General features: G+C 53.2%; 6 protein-coding genes across 6 annotated transcripts; 3 read left to right on the forward strand and 3 right to left on the reverse strand.

Annotated features, from left to right (window-relative positions):
- Positions 1–188: 188 nt before the first annotated feature.
- B0T23DRAFT_48752 (uncharacterized protein) lies at positions 189–2,274 on the forward strand. The gene is made up of 3 exons (XM_062841346.1): positions 189–277; positions 361–380; positions 435–2,274. Exon 3 carries the CDS (start codon positions 497–499, stop codon positions 2,147–2,149), a length of 1,653 nt encoding a protein of 550 aa, XP_062688398.1. The 5' UTR covers positions 189–277; positions 361–380; positions 435–496; the 3' UTR covers positions 2,150–2,274.
- Positions 2,275–4,091: 1,817 nt separating this feature from the next.
- On the reverse strand, positions 4,092–7,341 carry B0T23DRAFT_390453 (VID27 cytoplasmic protein-domain-containing protein). The gene is made up of 2 exons (XM_062837876.1): positions 7,068–7,341; positions 4,092–6,813 (listed from the first exon to the last, which is right to left on the reverse strand). Exons 1-2 carry the CDS (start codon positions 7,084–7,086, stop codon positions 4,361–4,363), a joined length of 2,472 nt encoding a protein of 823 aa, XP_062688399.1. The 5' UTR covers positions 7,087–7,341; the 3' UTR covers positions 4,092–4,360.
- A 157-nt stretch (positions 7,342–7,498) lies between these two features.
- On the reverse strand, positions 7,499–9,949 carry B0T23DRAFT_347565 (Prenylcysteine lyase-domain-containing protein). The gene is made up of 3 exons (XM_062835990.1): positions 9,632–9,949; positions 9,006–9,529; positions 7,499–8,956 (listed from the first exon to the last, which is right to left on the reverse strand). The coding sequence occupies exons 1-3, from the start codon at positions 9,777–9,779 to the stop codon at positions 7,853–7,855; spliced, it is 1,776 nt and encodes a 591-aa protein (XP_062688400.1). The 5' UTR covers positions 9,780–9,949; the 3' UTR covers positions 7,499–7,852.
- Positions 9,950–10,209: 260 nt separating this feature from the next.
- On the forward strand, positions 10,210–12,638 carry B0T23DRAFT_390458 (T-complex protein 1 subunit zeta). Its single transcript, XM_062837877.1, has 6 exons — positions 10,210–10,639; positions 10,720–10,814; positions 10,876–10,897; positions 10,979–11,215; positions 11,274–12,273; positions 12,329–12,638. Exons 1-6 carry the CDS (start codon positions 10,598–10,600, stop codon positions 12,565–12,567), a joined length of 1,635 nt encoding a protein of 544 aa, XP_062688401.1. The 5' UTR covers positions 10,210–10,597; the 3' UTR covers positions 12,568–12,638.
- Positions 12,639–12,689: 51 nt separating this feature from the next.
- Positions 12,690–14,888, forward strand: B0T23DRAFT_48852 (programmed cell death protein 2). The gene is made up of 2 exons (XM_062841348.1): positions 12,690–13,133; positions 13,204–14,888. Exons 1-2 carry the CDS (start codon positions 13,008–13,010, stop codon positions 14,464–14,466), a joined length of 1,389 nt encoding a protein of 462 aa, XP_062688402.1. The 5' UTR covers positions 12,690–13,007; the 3' UTR covers positions 14,467–14,888.
- A 58-nt stretch (positions 14,889–14,946) lies between these two features.
- B0T23DRAFT_48899 (eukaryotic translation initiation factor 3 subunit K) lies at positions 14,947–16,356 on the reverse strand. Its single transcript, XM_062841352.1, has 2 exons — positions 16,092–16,356; positions 14,947–15,859 (listed from the first exon to the last, which is right to left on the reverse strand). Exons 1-2 carry the CDS (start codon positions 16,253–16,255, stop codon positions 15,310–15,312), a joined length of 714 nt encoding a protein of 237 aa, XP_062688403.1. The 5' UTR covers positions 16,256–16,356; the 3' UTR covers positions 14,947–15,309.
- Between the last annotated feature and the right edge of the window lie 309 nt (positions 16,357–16,665).

Genomic DNA, 16,665 nt, shown 5'->3' on the forward strand with positions numbered 1-16,665 from the left:
GAATAACTCGACTCTAACTCGCGACCCTGATCGGACGAATTGGGAACGGAAAGTCACGATACCGCCCAGGGGCTCTATCATGCTCATCAACGCCTCCATGGTGTTCACTTTCGGACAGGGTGGTCCACAACGGGAGCAACCGCGCTTATGATACGGTGGCCGGCGCGCTTACTCGCAGACGACCTCATGCCCCTGGCGAAGGACACCCAGCGCTTACGGGCCCTTCCCGGACCACTATCTCCTTGGGTCTCCAGTCGGCATATTCTTCAATAACCTGGTATGAACTACCAGCTTTGAGATGGTGTACTTCTACTTTCGAGAACACGGACACTGCCGAGCGCTAACTGTTATCCCATCAAGTTGACTATGTACGAACCCCGGTAGGTCTGGAAAGTATCGAATACATATAACGAGCTATAGTCTTACAGAGCCAGTCAGTTAATCCAATACCTCTTCAGAACGCTCGAAAGTGGTTCATCTCGCTCTAACCTCCAAAATGTGCACCTTCTGTTACACCCCCTACATCGGGTGCCCCAAAGGACGACGGCACTACTACCTCCAATGGTTAAAATGCAAGACAGCCATCAAGAACGGCCACAGTTACTGTCCCATCGGCGAATCCACCGAGGTTAGAGAACTCCAGAAACTTTCTGGGAATGTTCTGGCTTGCCCGTTCCATACCCATATCGCCATACAACAAATTGAGTTCGAGTTCCGCCAACGAGACGAAGTCCCAAGCCCGATAGACTTATCCGAGCCTTCTTCTCCCACAACGTCCAACACAACTTATGTGGCTTCTGACGATGAATCCGAGATTGAGTTCAACCAAGCAGGTCAGAAGTCCTTACACCGGCCTTCTAGCACCGCGGTCTACCTCGACCTAAGGTTTCCCAAACCCGGTCCTGTCAAGCGGCACAAGTCAGCAACACCTACGAAGACACAGACCACAAATATACAACAAAGCACGGATAGGAGTCTAAACAGCCAAAGTGAACCAAACACAGCCAGTATTTGCGCCAAGTCTGTTCCCGGCACAAGCAGCAGCAGCGGCAGTAGTAGCAAAAAGGGTCCGGTCATCAGTCCAGGCCTCCCAGCTAGCCCAGCTGCCTATCGTCAAAGTCGAAGCCAACCCCAGACACAACCACATGCCAAACTTACCTTGAAGACACTGAAAACCGAGGTTGATCCGAGCAATAAAGAATTGGGGAACGCCAACACGCTCTCAGAACCAGCCTACTACCCACCCAGTCCTCCTCCACCCGAAATCATTACAACGTTACCGACACCAGTTGACCAGGCCAGTCCATCCAACCCTGACCTCTTGACTCGCCGCCTGGGACCCTCGACGGCACTCACCATAACGATTACCAAAGCCCCAAAGCTTAACATTCAAAAAATCACATCTTCCAAGTCCGAGCCAGATCTAAAGTCAACATCCAAAGGCCCCGAATCGAGTAACTCCACCACCACCTCTACCTCCCACACATTTGATTCCTTCCTCACTCCCTCCGGTACTCTTCAACCAGACTCTAACACTGCCAACACGCCAACCACGACAACCAAGACCACCAGCAGCAGCAGCAGCAGTAGCAGCCTCCGCAGCCGCAGCGGCAGCCTCTTCACCCGTCTAAAAGACGGTACGACAACAACACTCCATCACTCCGCTCTAAGTCGTACACTCAGCGTCAGCGCCACCAACACCAACCGCCGCCGTCAAGCATCAGCCACACACCCGAAAAACATCGCGCCATGGGATCAGGTGCTTTTACCGGCCTCGATCTCCAAGCCTGTCAATCTTGAAGTTGGAGTGAATGATATTGCTACCAGGGAACCAACAAATCTAGCGGCAGACGGCATCACAAATTGCGCCCTGAGCTCGGAAACAAAGGCAATCGACGGTTACCTCCAAGGGAGGTTAGGGGGCCAGGGTCCGAGGACAGCGCCGTTGCCAGCCGAGATGGAGGTCATGATGTCGAGATTGGAATCGGTCGGAGTTGGTGTTGGGCTTGGGATTGGATTGGCAGTTACGCGTGATACTGATGAGGGAAAATCTGTATCTGGACATAAAAGGAGTTGTTCGGCTAACATGTTACAGGGGAGAATGGGAATAGGGCTGAGCGGCTTGAGGAAGAGGGGCGAATGTAGTTGATCGGGTGGCTGTGCGTTCTTGCCTTCGGGGCTTCTTGGTCGACGTTGATCAGATAGGAAACGATTGGTCAACCAGGTCAGCCTGAAGTGGGCATTGAGGCATTGCCGGTGTAATGTGACAGACCGTACGAGGGAAAATGCATGCCAAGTCTACCTCTTGAAGTAATCGACCGTTCTGCCTCGCCGTCGTCCCAACATACATCTCGATAGGGGTACACTTGCATTATACATCAGGTATGTTAGCTTAGCCGATGAGCCACCTCAAAGATGAACGCAATGAGCTTATAACGGGCGGTATCCCAACACTTGCTCCTTTGGTCTCTTCTCTTCTTTTTCTTCGTTACCGACCCCCTCTTTTACCTCTATTCATCCCAGAGTCTTCTTCTTTTCTTTTCCGAGCTAAGGTACCCTAGCTACATGCAAAGAGGAGCTTTGTGGTTCTGTTGCCATGGCCGAAAGATAAATGAAAGTGGAAAAAGGACGAATGGTGAAACGCCACTTTGGTCACCGTACGTCACCTCTCTTCCAAGAACTCCAATCACCTCAACGACGCACGAACATGGCTTTGCCTACCACCACCAGCCTCTTCTCAAAGCCTCCGGGCTGATCAAGCATTAACATACATAGTCACTCTTTCATCTAGACCGCAGCACAAGCCTTAACCTCCCATACCTCTCCCCAGCCTGTGTTGTCAAAATCAAACGCCAACTTCAAGTCGAGATACCTCGATGCTACCGATAGCCAGCAAAACGAATATCTTAATCTTGGACAACATTTACAACGCCAAGAGATTCGACAACACATTTGTCGGGCGGGGTTGGATTGGGGGTTGACCCTATGAGGGTTGGACAGCCAGGTATTTTTTATTGGGTTTCTTAGAAGGTCTTCTTGGTCGCGACAGTTCGGCTCAATGTCTTTCTCCACCTATACTAGAGGATCATTTCACACAACGGGACAATCAAGTCACAAGGTACATAACTACAATATGAATGAAGCGAATGCAGTTTCAATGCTGCCCCACCCCCCCCCCCCCCCCCCCCAAAAAAAAAAAAAAAAAAAAAAAAAAAATCACTCAAGGGGTATTAGTGTTCGTGCTGATGTTGCTGTTGGTTGTTGTATGTGTGATGGGATCTATACTAATCGTGGGAGGACCAATAGCGCCGTGTATGCTTGGGCCCATGCAAGTGTGTATACTAGGTGGTGACAGGAACTGGGTGGTGATGGTCGTGTTCGAAGGTACCCTCTGCGGCGGCCATGGCGGCAATGGGCCAAGGATCCATACTGCTATCCACTCGGGGGATCGAGCTTGTTGAGGATATCGTGCTTGTGGAAGCCCACTGTGGTGGGCGCTGGGCCGGAGGTAGCGTATTCGCTAAAGGTTTGGTTGGGGTTCATGTTGGCGGTTGAGTGGGTGTTTGTCTGGTCGGCGCAGGTGCAGCGAGTTGCTCGATCGATTAAGGAGGACATGGTGTATTGCAGGCATGAGTGATGTGAGACTATGCATACTAGGTATGTATGGGGTGATATAGACTTGCAAGGTGGTGGTTCGTACCGCCGATAAGGAAACAAGAAGGATGGTATAAATGTCTGGGTCGATGTTGGAATGAGCCGTTATGATCATGTGTTATCCCAGAAATTGATGTTTTGTACCCGCTCAGTTCAAAGTCCACAGTCAGTCATTCTCGCCTTCCTTTGACAAAATCTGGCCGAAAGAAGGACCATGCTGAGCCTGTTGGCATTTGCTGATCTCATTTGACCCAACCCACGTCACGTAGACAAGGCAGTTAGCAACATTTGGAAGCGTACCTACCCCTGGAGCTTACTTTGCCAGGACCTACTTTGAGGTCTCAAAGTGCTGATATCGATACACATCTCCGAGAAGCCATAAGTGACAAACGTAGAGGTCATTACACGTTTCCTAAGAGTCACGGGTGGTCAATAAGTAGACAAACATATGTCTTGCTACATACCTAGCTACTGAATGAAACCATAGAGCTCATTCCAATCCATCACCCATCACCAAAGTCTGCAGAAAACCTCTCATACAAGACATCAAACCAGCTTGAAACCATAAACTCCTGGGCATCACTAAGGTCTCCATCGTAATCGTGTCGTCAAACAGGCAGCTGTCCACCTACTCTGCCTTGCGTAAAAAATTGGAAAAAAGCAAAGTCATCGATAATCATGGCGAATCTTTCAAGCCAATCACCGTTTAATACGGCGAGTTGACGATGTCTTCCCTCTTCAGCCTCTGAACAGCCGGCGTCCGAGGGCCACCGACCCTGTTACTCGAACCTCTCCTCGCGGCGTCGAGGAAATCCCCAGCGATGCTCTCTCTTGTCGGCTTCTTGAGACGAGTGTGATCAACCATGTTGACCTCGTGTGGAAGTGCGACGATCACATTCTTGTCTGTACCGAACTTGAAGTCGTCGGCCTTGACATCGTCCGTATATCGCTTGATTAGATACGGTGTCTTCCTGCCGGTGAGTACCTTCCTAAGGTTCCACTCAATGATGTACGGACCAGTGGCGGTAATGATGCTGGTTTCCTCAGTTCCGGTACCAGTGTTGAACTTTGCAGGCGTGAAGTTAACAGGCTTGCCAGTCTCATGCGTGAACTGGGCCACATGCTCGGGAGTCAGAGCGAGACGGCGTGGCTGAGGCTTCGAGTCGGCAGCAAAGGATTTCTCGAATCCAAGCTTGCCCTCATTCTTGCCTCCCTTTTGCAGGGCATCGACCAGCAGGAGGTAGTTGCGGCACGTGGCAAGGACCCAGCGACCGTCGGCAGAAACATCGAGACCGAGAATGGGCTCACCAAGAGCGGGAATGTGTGTCTTGGCATTGATGCCGAGGCGGTCAAACAGACGAATGTCACCCTTGTTGGATGCCACGGCGATGTAACCCTTCTCGGTAGTCGCGAGGGCGGAGAAGTCGTTCTTGCTCGCGTACTGCTTGAGCTGGCTGTCGACAAGCTTGGTACCAGAAACACGGGGATCTATACGGTAGAGAGCGTTTCGGCTGATACCCAGAAAGGTAGGTTCGTGAGTCATCTGGGCAAACTTGTTTTCAGGTGCAAAGGTGACAACAGGAATGTCGTCATGAACCTTCCACTCGTCGACGACTTTGCCGTACTCGAGATCCATGCGATACAGCTTGTTCGGGTCACCATCTTTTTGGAGGACAAGATTCCGATCCTCATTGTGAAGCATGACCTTGGTAGGCGAGAAGAGCTCGCCCTTTGGCGTCTCGACCTTGGAGATGTTTGTGCTGAACTCGAGATGGTTGCTGGGCGTATGCTTGAAGACACCAATCTTGGAGCCGCGGACAACAAACGAGCGATCGTGCTTGTAACCAACAGCGATCGACTTGTTGGTGTCGGTGTCCTTGGGCTTGTATTCAACATGGTCCTCCTCCTCGTCGGTGTCGTAGTGTTCGCTTTGGGGACCATCATCCTCGGCATCCTCAAACTCCTCCTCTTCTTCCTCCTCCTCCTCGACAGGCTGGTCTTCAAGTACCAGATCATTGAATGCATCGAGAACGTAGTTCTGTTCAGTCTCCTTGATCTTGCCCCACTTCATCTCATTCTGTTGTTCCCAGAGAGCAGACGTCAGACCCTCTTGGAATCGGTCGAGGGTGGGCTGATCCTTGAAGCGCAGTAGCCACGAATAAGCTGAGCCATCGTCTGTGAACTGGTTGAAGATGAAAGAGAGATATTCGGGGTTGAAGACTGGGTTGATCTCCGAGCTAATGGGAATGCCGAGCCACTCGCGGTCGGAAGTCGAGACTTGCAACCAGTACTTCCAGTTGCCAATTTCGGAGACTGTTGCTGTAACCGAATCGGCCTGAAGGACAAATGATCCTGAGGGAAAGTCGTAGAAATGTAGCTCTCCCTTTTCGGCGGCCATAACCTCACGGGCCTCGGGAGGTACCGTGGCCTTGGGAGGGCTATAGTTCCTTTCTTTCTTGGCAGGAGTAGACTTGACGGGAGTAGACTTGGCGGGCGTAGAGGAGCCTGTAGCAGCGTTCTCCCGCTTGACGCTGGTGTTGGCTGAGTGTAGAGGCATGGCGTCGATGGAGTCGATTGATCGCGTAAGGAGGGCCGGGCTGTGGATGGGACTAGCCTGGGGAATCGGTGGCTCGTCAAAAAAGTCGAATTGCTGAAGGTCCTCTTCCGTAGCCAAGGTATTTGGCTTGCGATATTTGCGCTCGTACTGGCACTGTTTGGCGGCAAGCTCAAACTGATCGACCAGCGAGGATGAGATGGCCGTGTCGCAAACAAACTCGTAGACGTCTCCCACGTCTCCGCTCAGATCGCGCCAGGCCAGGACGTGATCACCACCTTCTCTCTGTTCAACGCGCAAGTGAAGGGCCTCGTCGAGTAAGAAAGTCTTTTCGTCGCGTTCGGCAGCGAGGATGTCGGCGTCGATGTCGGCGTCCTCACCTTCCTCTTCGGCGAGCAACTCGGCCTCTCCCTCTTCGTATACTCGCTGTACGACGAGCTGGTACTGGAAGTCTTGCGCAGTGCGACGAATGCGCGCCGAGGCGTCCTTGAAGAGGAGTTCGGAGTATCCCTTGGGAGAAAGTGGTCTGACGAGGTAGAGCTGGCCTTGGGGAAGCTCAACTAGCGTTTCCTGGTTGTTACCGGAACCAAACAGAAGCTTGGCCGCTATAGGGTAAAAGTCAGCCAATGATGGTACCGAGGCTTTGAAGAGTTGACGTTCGCGTAGTTTGGGTAATGTGATGGGTCAACGTTGCGTCGATCGTGAGGAAGGCAAGAGGTGTAGTAGAGTGGGCGCGTTGCGGGGGCTAGCCCAGCGTTGCTTCCTGGTGGATGCTCCCACCACTGACCAGGGACGCCAGCGATCATATGCCAACGGTGGGGGAGGGGGATTCGGGCTTGATCTGCCCATCACGACTTACCTCCTCTGAGGACAAACATTGCTGCCGTCGGTCAATATGATACTTGATTAATCGTATTGGACGTGATGATATGAGCTTGCTCAGCGAGCACCCGGCGTGCACGGTGCGTTGTCGCTGACGGTGAAAGTTGAAGGGAAGGAGGATGATGTCGAAGGGGAAAAGTAAACAGACCCCAAGAGATAGAGAGGATAGCGCTCTAATCAGTGGGGACGTTCCTTGCCTTCTGGAACCAACCTCGAGTGCAGGGCAGCACTCGGCCAGCTTCGACTCTGGGGGAGACAGTGTGTAGAGGTAGGTAAGTATGTACCACGCAAAAAGCTGCGTCATAACAGGACGGAACGTGGCGGTGCATAGTATTGCACGAGCCAATCAATATCCTAATCTTCAACGCCACACACGGCCAAAAGCCAAGAACAAAGCCAAGTCACATTGATCGATGCGTGCCGCCGCTCATGCTTGTCTCACTTTCAACAGGCAACAAAGGGAGGCGTTTGACTGTTCATGCCCTGCTAAATGTTCTGCAGCGTAATCATCACCAGACTCTGTTAAGAATCGTCATCCGGCACCACCTATCATGAACGGCCCTTGTGCCATCTTGTCGATGCCAGGAGATTCCAATAAGCACAAGCTAGAATAGTGTGTGATTTCGAGTCTCATCTACCTACCATTTCGCTCTTATCTACCATAACTAACCAAGGACAAACGCTCGAAAAGCAAGGAACAACTGAAAACCCGTGAAAACCCCAAAGGGCTGGTTTTCTCTGCATAGAAAAGGGTCGTGTGCGTTAAAGGTCCACCAGCGGCATCTCGGGCAGTTCCGTAGGCCGTGTCTTGGGAACTTCACCCGCCTTCCGCACTCCTCCCTTACCAGCGCCTCTTCCTGCTCTGTCACAAGTCATCTTGAGCTGTTGGCCTGGCGCCAGGCTACCATCATGACTCTGGACACCTCCGCTCTCTACTCCCCTCATGTCATCCACAATCAGTCTCGCCACGTTTTTACCCATCAAAGCGTTGGTCTCCATAGTCGAGATGAAGCTCTCCATACCAGATGTGTAGTAAAAGCCGGCTCCGACAATGGGGTCCTGGAATGTTACGCGAGGCTCGGCCTTGGGATACGAGTAAAAGACATGGGGATAGTACCACGAAATGGGGCTGACTTCAGCACTTGACTGGTCGTTTGGCTCGGCGATAAACGTCTCTGGGACCTTGACACCAAAGAGACGGCTGAGAAACTCGGGAGTGACCTTTTCAGGAGAAAAGATCTTGTAGGCGTACTCCTCCTTCTGAGTCTTGGGATTCACCAGCTTACGCAACATGCTGATGCTGAAGAAGCCAGCGCTTCCCGCGCCTGCCACCCCCGATGTAGCGTTATCAGTCTTGCCGAGTGTTGTTAGCACTGTTCCGGGGAGAGCTTTGGAATTCTCCAGACCAAAAAATCCGGAGCTGTAGCGGAAGGGCGAGGTGAAAATGGTGACATGAAGCCGCACATAAGGTATCTCGTCAATGTGGGTTTCCAGCACACCATCCGCGATGTTGATATCGCTGAATTGGTACGGATTGGCGAGGATGACATTGTCGAACTCCACTGGGTAGGATGTGTCCTCCTGGGATGACGAATGGATAGCCCGGAGCCTGTACCTGGCGGAAGTGGTGTCTTCGCTTCCGGTTTTCGCGAAAGAGATAGATGACACCGAGGTGTTGAGCATGATGGTCGCCCCCGATCTCTCAACCATCTTCTGGAATATTTGCCAGTTGCCACCCTGAACAGCTGTCGCGCCCGCGGGCGCCATCGCAACCATGGTATCGAGTCCATGGAGGCGTCCAATATTGGTGGCGTAGTTGACCCGGGTGCTGGCTTGAACAATGTCGTGGACATAAGCACCATAAATCTGGACTCTGTCAGTCAAACAGTCGACCAAGACTCGTTTCGCAACTTACATTATTCGCTTTTAGGAACTCCTCGCCAGTCGCCCCCGTAGCAGGGGCCAAATCGAGATCATATGCGCGTTGTGTCAGGGACTTGAATGGAAAGTACGGTTCTTCGTACATGCGCAAGAATTTGGAAACAGTCTCCTGAACGAGGTCATTTGTCCGCTTAGGGGTCCGGATGCCGTACTTCCAGACGATGTGCCAAAGCTGGGAGATCCAGCTGCTGCTCGTGTCAATCTCAAAGACAAAGTTCTCGCCGTCCCAGATTCCCATTTTAGGGTCGGAGCCTACGTCGGGATCCTTCTTTCGTAAGCCAAACTCCTCCACCGACTGGTTGAGGATGTAGTTCTTCTCGATAAAGATGCTGGCTCCCAGTTCCAGTCGGAGTGAGGGGTCATCATAGGGGTTGATGGTGAGAGTCCGACCACCAATATGATCTGTCTTTTCGAAAATGGTGATGTTGACATTGACGTTGTATTGTGCGGCATACCTGCGCAAGTGGTAGGCGGCGGAAGACCCGGCTGCCCCAGCTCCTGTGTGGTGTATTAGCTTCTTGCAAGTGGAAACGATGTGTACGGAGAAATCGAGACAAAGAAAATAATTCCATGTTAATAAAGACAGAACTGGAAACTCACCGATGATGGCGACCTGTCGCACCGGTGTGTCTCTGTCATCGAGGTTGTCCCCCTCGATGACATCGTCGGGAATTCTGCGGGCAAGAGCTGGCGATGTAAACAACAGCAGTGCCGCAGCGGCGGACTGTAAATCGCATGGCAGTCTCATATTATGTTTGGGAGCCGGCGATAGGTAGGTTTGTGTTGCTTTCGTTTACATGGATAGGTTGAAGCAAAAGCACTTTAATGAACTTGAAGATATGAGAAATAGGTGAAGGAGGGAAGCACGTATTTAAAGAGTTATCTGACATTGAGGTTGAATTTCTGACAAGTCGTTCCAAGGGAACGCGGTGTAACACAAGCGGCAGCTTTATTCTCAATACGGTAGAAGTTCAGTTGGTATCAAATAAAGAGCTCTTCTATCCGTCCCGTCGTGGTGAGCCGCGTTGCACGCTATCGGAAAGGGGCATGAAGCCGAACGTTAAAGTGATATGTGAGTACGCCAATCTCCTACATGTCTTCGCCTTAAACAAGGTACCGCTCTATCGCCTTGCCTCGGGATTACTTGAGATGTCACTAACATCCACATGGAATGGAAGGCCAGGCCACCTGATGGCGGAAACAGGCAGCTCAGTTACAGTACCTAGGTTGTGCGGGAGGTGGTCCTAGCTTCCTTCTTGTTCCATGCCGGGCACCCCACCGCCTGCCACCGCCCCTCCATGCCAGCACGACACGACACGCCCAGAAAGAATGCCAGCACTGACGGGAGCGGGACCACCTCACAAGCTGTAGTGTACTGGACCTACGACAGGGGCTGCCTGCCGCCTCCGCCCAAACCGTCGCCTGGACTGGAACACGACGGAAAAAAAAGCTAACGCAGGATCGGGGAACAGCTCCTTTACATGCCAAAGAACATCCCACCCCGCAATCGCATCTCTCCTATACAAACAATCTCGATATCCTCGTCCCATCCACTGTTAATCCGCCATGTCTGCTGCCCAGCTTCTCAACCCCAAGGCCGAGTCCCGGGTACGAACGATCCTTCTGTCAAGCGCCCCTCGGGGCCCGAGCGAGTTGGTGCATGTCTTGTTTGCTAACCATGTCAACAGCGGCGGGGCGAAGCTCTCAAGGTCAACATCACCGCGGGTGAGGGCCTCCAAGATGTCCTCAAGTCCAACCTGGGCCCCTCGGGCACCATCAAGATGTACGCAAGCTCCGGTGGCATCTTGTAGTTTTACTTTTGGCTAACAACAAGTGCAATGCAGGCTTGTCGATGGCGCCGGTCAGGTACGAATCCCATAAAGGGGGTGGAAGGCGGGGATGGATGCCATCATCACAGCATACTGACCGCCCTGCGATGCACAACAGATCAAGTTGACAAAGGATGGCAACGTCCTCCTCCGTGAGATGCAAATACAAAACCCGACAGCTGTTATGATCGCCCGTGCTGCGACCGCCCAAGACGACATTTGCGGTGACGGCACAACGTCGGTGGTGTTGTTGGTGGGAGAGCTCCTTAAGCAGGCCGATCGTTACATCTCCGAGGGTCTTCACCCCAGGATAATCACAGATGGTTTCGAGATCGCCAAGACCGAGGCGCTCAAGGTCAGCATCCCTCGTCGCTTTCGTCTGTTCCCGCCGAACACTCCTGACACTGTCGCAGTTCCTCGATGACTTCAAGCTCCCTCGCGAGGTCGACCGCGAGCTCCTCCTCTCCGTCGCCCGTACCTCGCTTGCCACCAAGCTTAGCGCCAGCCTGGCCCAGAGCTTGACCGCCGATATTGTCGATGCCGTCCTCGCTATCTACCAGCCCCCGGCCAAGCCCGACCTTCACATGATCGAGATCATGACCATGCAACACCGCACTGCCTCTGATACCCAGCTTATCCGCGGTCTCGCCCTCGATCACGGCGCCCGCCATCCCGATATGCCCAAGCGCGTTGAGAACGCCTACATCCTCACCCTCAACGTCTCCCTCGAATACGAAAAGTCCGAGATCAACTCTGGCTTCTTCTACTCTAGTGCCGAGCAGAGGGACAAGCTCGTGGAGAGTGAGCGTCGCTTCGTCGATGCCAAGCTGAAGAAGATCGTCGAGCTCAAGAAGGAGGTCTGCGGCAACGATCCCACCAAGAACTTTGTTATCATCAACCAAAAGGGTATCGACCCTCTGTCTCTGGATGTGTTGGCCAAGAACGGTATCCTCGCTCTCCGGAGAGCGAAGAGGAGGAATATGGAGAGACTTCAGCTCGTCTGCGGCGGTGTTGCTCAGAACAGTGTCGACGACCTTTCACCGGAGGTTCTCGGTTGGGCTGGTCTTGTCTACGAGCAACAGCTTGGTGAGGAGAAGTACACTTTCATCGAGGAGGTCAAGGACCCCAAGTCCGTGACCCTCCTTATCAAGGGCCCCAATGCGCACACCATCACCCAGCTTAAGGATGCCGTCCGTGACGGTCTTCGCAGTGTCTACAACATGATTGTCGACAAGAGTGTTGTTCCCGGTGGTGGCGCTTTCCAGGTTGCCTGCGCTGCCCATCTCAAGAGCGATGCCTTCACAAAGACGGTCAAGGGCAAGGCCAAGTGGGGTGTCGAGGCTTTCGCTGATGCCCTTTTGGTTATTCCCAAGACCCTTGCCGCCAACGCCGGTCTTGACGTTCAAGATTCTCGTAAGTTCATGTTTCTTCTTTTACATCTTTGCACATGCTAACTATTCGTCTTCAGTCGCGGCTCTTCAAGACGAGCAAGCCGAGGGCAATGTTGTTGGTCTCGACCTTGCAACTGGCGAGCCCATGGACCCTACACTGGAGGGTGTTTATGATTCGTTCAGAGTATTGAGGAACTGCGTCGCCTCCAGTGCCGGCATCGCATCTAACCTGCTGTTGTGCGACGAGCTTCTCAAGGCGAGACAGATGGGTAGGGCTGGAGGTCCTGGACCTGGCATGGACGGTCCCGATTCTTAAACAACTGTGTAAATCGTCTGCATGTAAGATACCAATTGAAAAACTAATACATGGCGATGAGAGGTCAAAAACACAACTTCATGCTGTCCTTCCTGCTTATTTCCTCACCTGGGGCTTCCATGATAATCCACACCTCAGGGGTTGGCTGGTCCTGTCTGAGCAAGGGCCATATCAACAACCCTGGATAATACGGGACCGGGCTGGAACCGACTCCACGGATCACAGCGGGGCCCGCTGAAAACTTACCCCGCCAAAATTTGATGGTCCCGCTGTTGCATTGGAGTTCGGTTGCCCAGGCGCCAAAAATTACAAAATTCCATGCTTGACATATTTGTGATCCACCAGATAGTATCCATTCCTACACCTCTGAACACTCTATTCCCGGACCATTTCAAGTCCATCCATCTTACGACACCTAAACCGGACGTCTATCAGCAAATATGGCTCCCTACGATGACTCCTCAGACGAGGGCGAGGATCTCGAGTTCACCGAGACCAACGTCCTTCTAGGCTATGCCGACGCCGACTCCAATGGCGAGAAGATTAGCCGCCTCGGTGGTCGTCCTGTATGATGTTTTCCTTTTCCAATCGCGGTTCTGGTTCTTTCCTTTTCCTAACCAAGAAATACCTCCGCAGGAATGGCTCGACGAAGAATCCCCGGCCTCGGCCGCTTTCGCCAAGTGCAAGGTCTGCAAAGACTACATGGTCCTCCTCCTCCAACTCAACGCCGAACTCCCCGATCACTTTCCTGGCCACGAGCGCCGTCTTTACGTATTTTCCTGCCGGAGGAAGAGCTGCCGCAGGAAGGAGGGCAGCATCAGAGCCGTGAGGGGCGTCAGGGTGGCAGTAGATGCGCCCACGGCGAAGGAGGACAAGAAGAAGACTACTGCCGCGGTGGAGCAGGAGAAGAAGGAGATGCCCAAGGCTTCCACGCTGGGACTGGGTGAGGCTTTGTTCGGTGCGAAGCCGGCTGCTAGCGCAGGAGGAGGAGCAAAGACCAACCCCTTTGCGTCCGTCGGTGGTGGTTCCTCAGTGAACCCTTTTGCGCCTAGGGGAACTGCTGCTGCAAACCCATTTGCGCCAAAGCAGCAGGAGACACCGAAGCCGCAGGAAGACACGACATCAGGACAGCAACAACAGCAACAACACGAAGAAGAACAGAAACAAGCCGAAAAGGATGACCTCCCCAAAACCTTTGCGCAAACCCTCTCCCTCAACAACACCACCACCACCACCACCACCCAGCAGACTCAAACTCCCGCCCCGGCCCCCTCCGAGCCCTGGCCAACCGACGCCTCCGCTCTCCCTCCTCCCTACCCTGAACGCTGGATCTGGGACGCCGACTACGAGACTCTCGACCCCACCCCTGCTCTTCCTCCTCAAAAGATCGAAACGATGGACATCGACACCGAAAGCACCTCTGGCTCCGGCTCAGGAGGAGGAAAAGAAGACAAGGACGTCTTCGAATCCACCATGGACGCGGTCTTCCAGCGGTTTGCCGATCGCGTCGGGCAGAACCCGGAGCAGGTGATTCGGTACGAGTTTGCGGGACAGCCACTTTTGTACAGCAAGAATGATGCGGTGGGCAAGCTCCTTCACGTGCCCGCTGGCGCCGCGAACGCGAACGAGAAGGTGACTACCACTTCTTCTGCCGGCAAGGGAAAGATTCCCAAGTGTGGAAACTGCGGTGCTGGAAGGGTCTTTGAGGTGCAGTTGACGCCGCATGCGATTGAGGAGCTGGAATGCGAGGAGGACTCGATGGAGGGCATGGATTGGGGTACTATTATTGTGGGCGTTTGTGAAAAGGATTGTAGCCCGAGGGGAACCGAGAGAGGCGTGGCTGGGTACGTGGAGGAGTGGGCGGGTGTCCAGTGGGAGGAGTTGAGTGTCAAGCGGTAAATCTCAAGGACGCTCATGGAGATAAGTCAAGGATTCGAGATTTTATTCATGGACATGAGAGCGGAGTCTATGAAAGGGGATTGTGGTGGATTGTTAGTGTCATATAATGCTTGGTAGTGAAAAGGCGTTCGGGAGCCCAAAAAAAGATTCAAGGGGATATTTTCGGGATTAACTAGACTATGCGAACCAAACTACTTCTCCGAATATCACGAAGCGAGAAAACATGATTGCTGGGAAGCTGAAACGGCAACAAGTTCATACACAAATTGGGCTCTTTGAGAGAGGTTCAAAACCACGCCGAAAAGCTTGCCAAACACGGGACTACCAACTGGTCATGTACTGGTCATGTCATAGTTTCATATTCCGACGCCCTTGACAAATTCTACCATGTATGCTCTTCCAAACACCATAGAAACCCGCAAGACATCCCATCACCGCCGTCTGGAATCCCACTTCTACCTCTTTCTACGCGAACGGCTGTCTGTTCCGAGACCAAGGACAGTGTAAAGTAGCTAGCAACAGCAGTAACGGGATAAAAACGTGCCCGTCCAGTTCCGTTCTTCAACATTTGTCTCAAAACCCAAAAACGCCAGAGCTTTTTTTTGCTACCAGATGCAAGAAATTGGGGCCCAATCACACACACAGAAGGATGTAATTATACGGGTATTGACATCAGGCCCCCCATTGTTTCTCGTCCTCTTCTTCTTGTTGTCCCCCCCTCTCTCCATGTTTCGAAAGAAGGGATTTTTGTCTCTTCAGTTCTTCAACCTTCTCCCTCCCTTTCCTTCCCCGTTTCGTTGCGTTCCTTCAGCATTTCTCGACACTGCCAAGTGTTGACGGCGCCTAAGCAGACTCCTCCCAGCTGCGCTTGATGACCCTCGCAAACATGTCGACGTTGACGTCCTCGCGAATCTCGGCCTTGCGCGCCTCGTTGTCGGCGTTCTTGGGGATCTGGACGAGATCGCCCTCGACCTTCCAGCCGCACGTCTCGGTGATGAACTGGGTGGTGGCCTCGGAGTTGTTGAGGCCGAGCCAACTCTCGAGCACGGGGAACTGGATCTCGCGGTACGACTGGCCGACGAGCTGGGCGATGCGGACGCGGATCATGTCCTCGAAGCCGGCGATGTCGGTGGTCAGGTCGGCGTAGAGATCGTCGCTGTCGAGGGTGGCCCAGAAGCGGGCGTACTCGGCACCCTCGAGCTGGGCGTTGAGGGCGCGCAGCTTGGAAACAGCCTCGGTGAGCTCCGAGGACGAGTTGGGGCCCGGGTTGGACTGCGAGGGGCTGAGGAGGTGGAGGGCGAGGTCGAACTGGGGCGAGGGGAACTGGGTCATGGCCTTGACGAGGATGTTGGTGATGACCTCATCCTTGATGCGGTCGGGGTTGAGTTGGTAGCTGTTTGGGTGGTAGGCAGACAAGGCTGTGGTCAGCAAAGACTGTACTCATCAAGGTGTTTCGGTGTGTAGTTGTGAATGAAGAAAGACCAGTCGTCAGATAGAGCTAATATTTTGGACATCATTCGTGGAGATTGTTCCACGATCAGATAATACATGCTAGGATTGCACATCATCCAGGTCTCTTTGCTGGGGAGAGTAGATGTAGTTATGATTGAAGGGGGTCGACGTACAGCTTAAGCAGCGCGCGGTTGGCGTTGCAATCGCAGAACTTCTCCTCACATTGTTGGGTGAGGTAGGCCTCGAGAGTGCCAGCGGCTTCAGGGTTGTAGCGCTCGAGACCGTTGATGATGGCGCGGATGAAGTCGGGGCGCTCTTGGGGATCCTCGCCGTTCATGATGGGCAAAAAGGTAGGACGGGTTTGGTTGAGGGTCGGGGGGTATTTATCTTCGGGGCGAGGGAGGAGAAGATGGGTGGGCGCGGGGGGGTCGGTGCTGGAGTTTCGGCGAGGTTGGCAGCAGTTGATGGGGGGACAGATGCAGAGCGTCGACTTGTCGAAGGGGCTCTCTTGCTGTCTTTTGCGTTCGCAAGTTTTCGGCCTCAATCCATCAAAGAGCGGATGGTGGGGTTCCTGCCGTGAACAACTGCCCTTTCATGGGGCTGGTTTTTCGTGTGTGAACGCTAGAGCCCGATTAGGGTTAGCTTCACTGGTGGGGTAAACATCTTGGCAAAGAGACATCGAGCCGAGTTGCGACGTCTTCGGAAAGCGTCGGTGTGACGTGACAGCTTCGACAGCTCGAGACAGCT

Source organism: Neurospora hispaniola, assembly GCF_033458365.1.
Source record: "Neurospora hispaniola strain FGSC 10403 chromosome Unknown B0T23scaffold_10, whole genome shotgun sequence".
Classification (NCBI taxonomy): Eukaryota; Fungi; Ascomycota; class Sordariomycetes; order Sordariales; family Sordariaceae; genus Neurospora; species Neurospora hispaniola.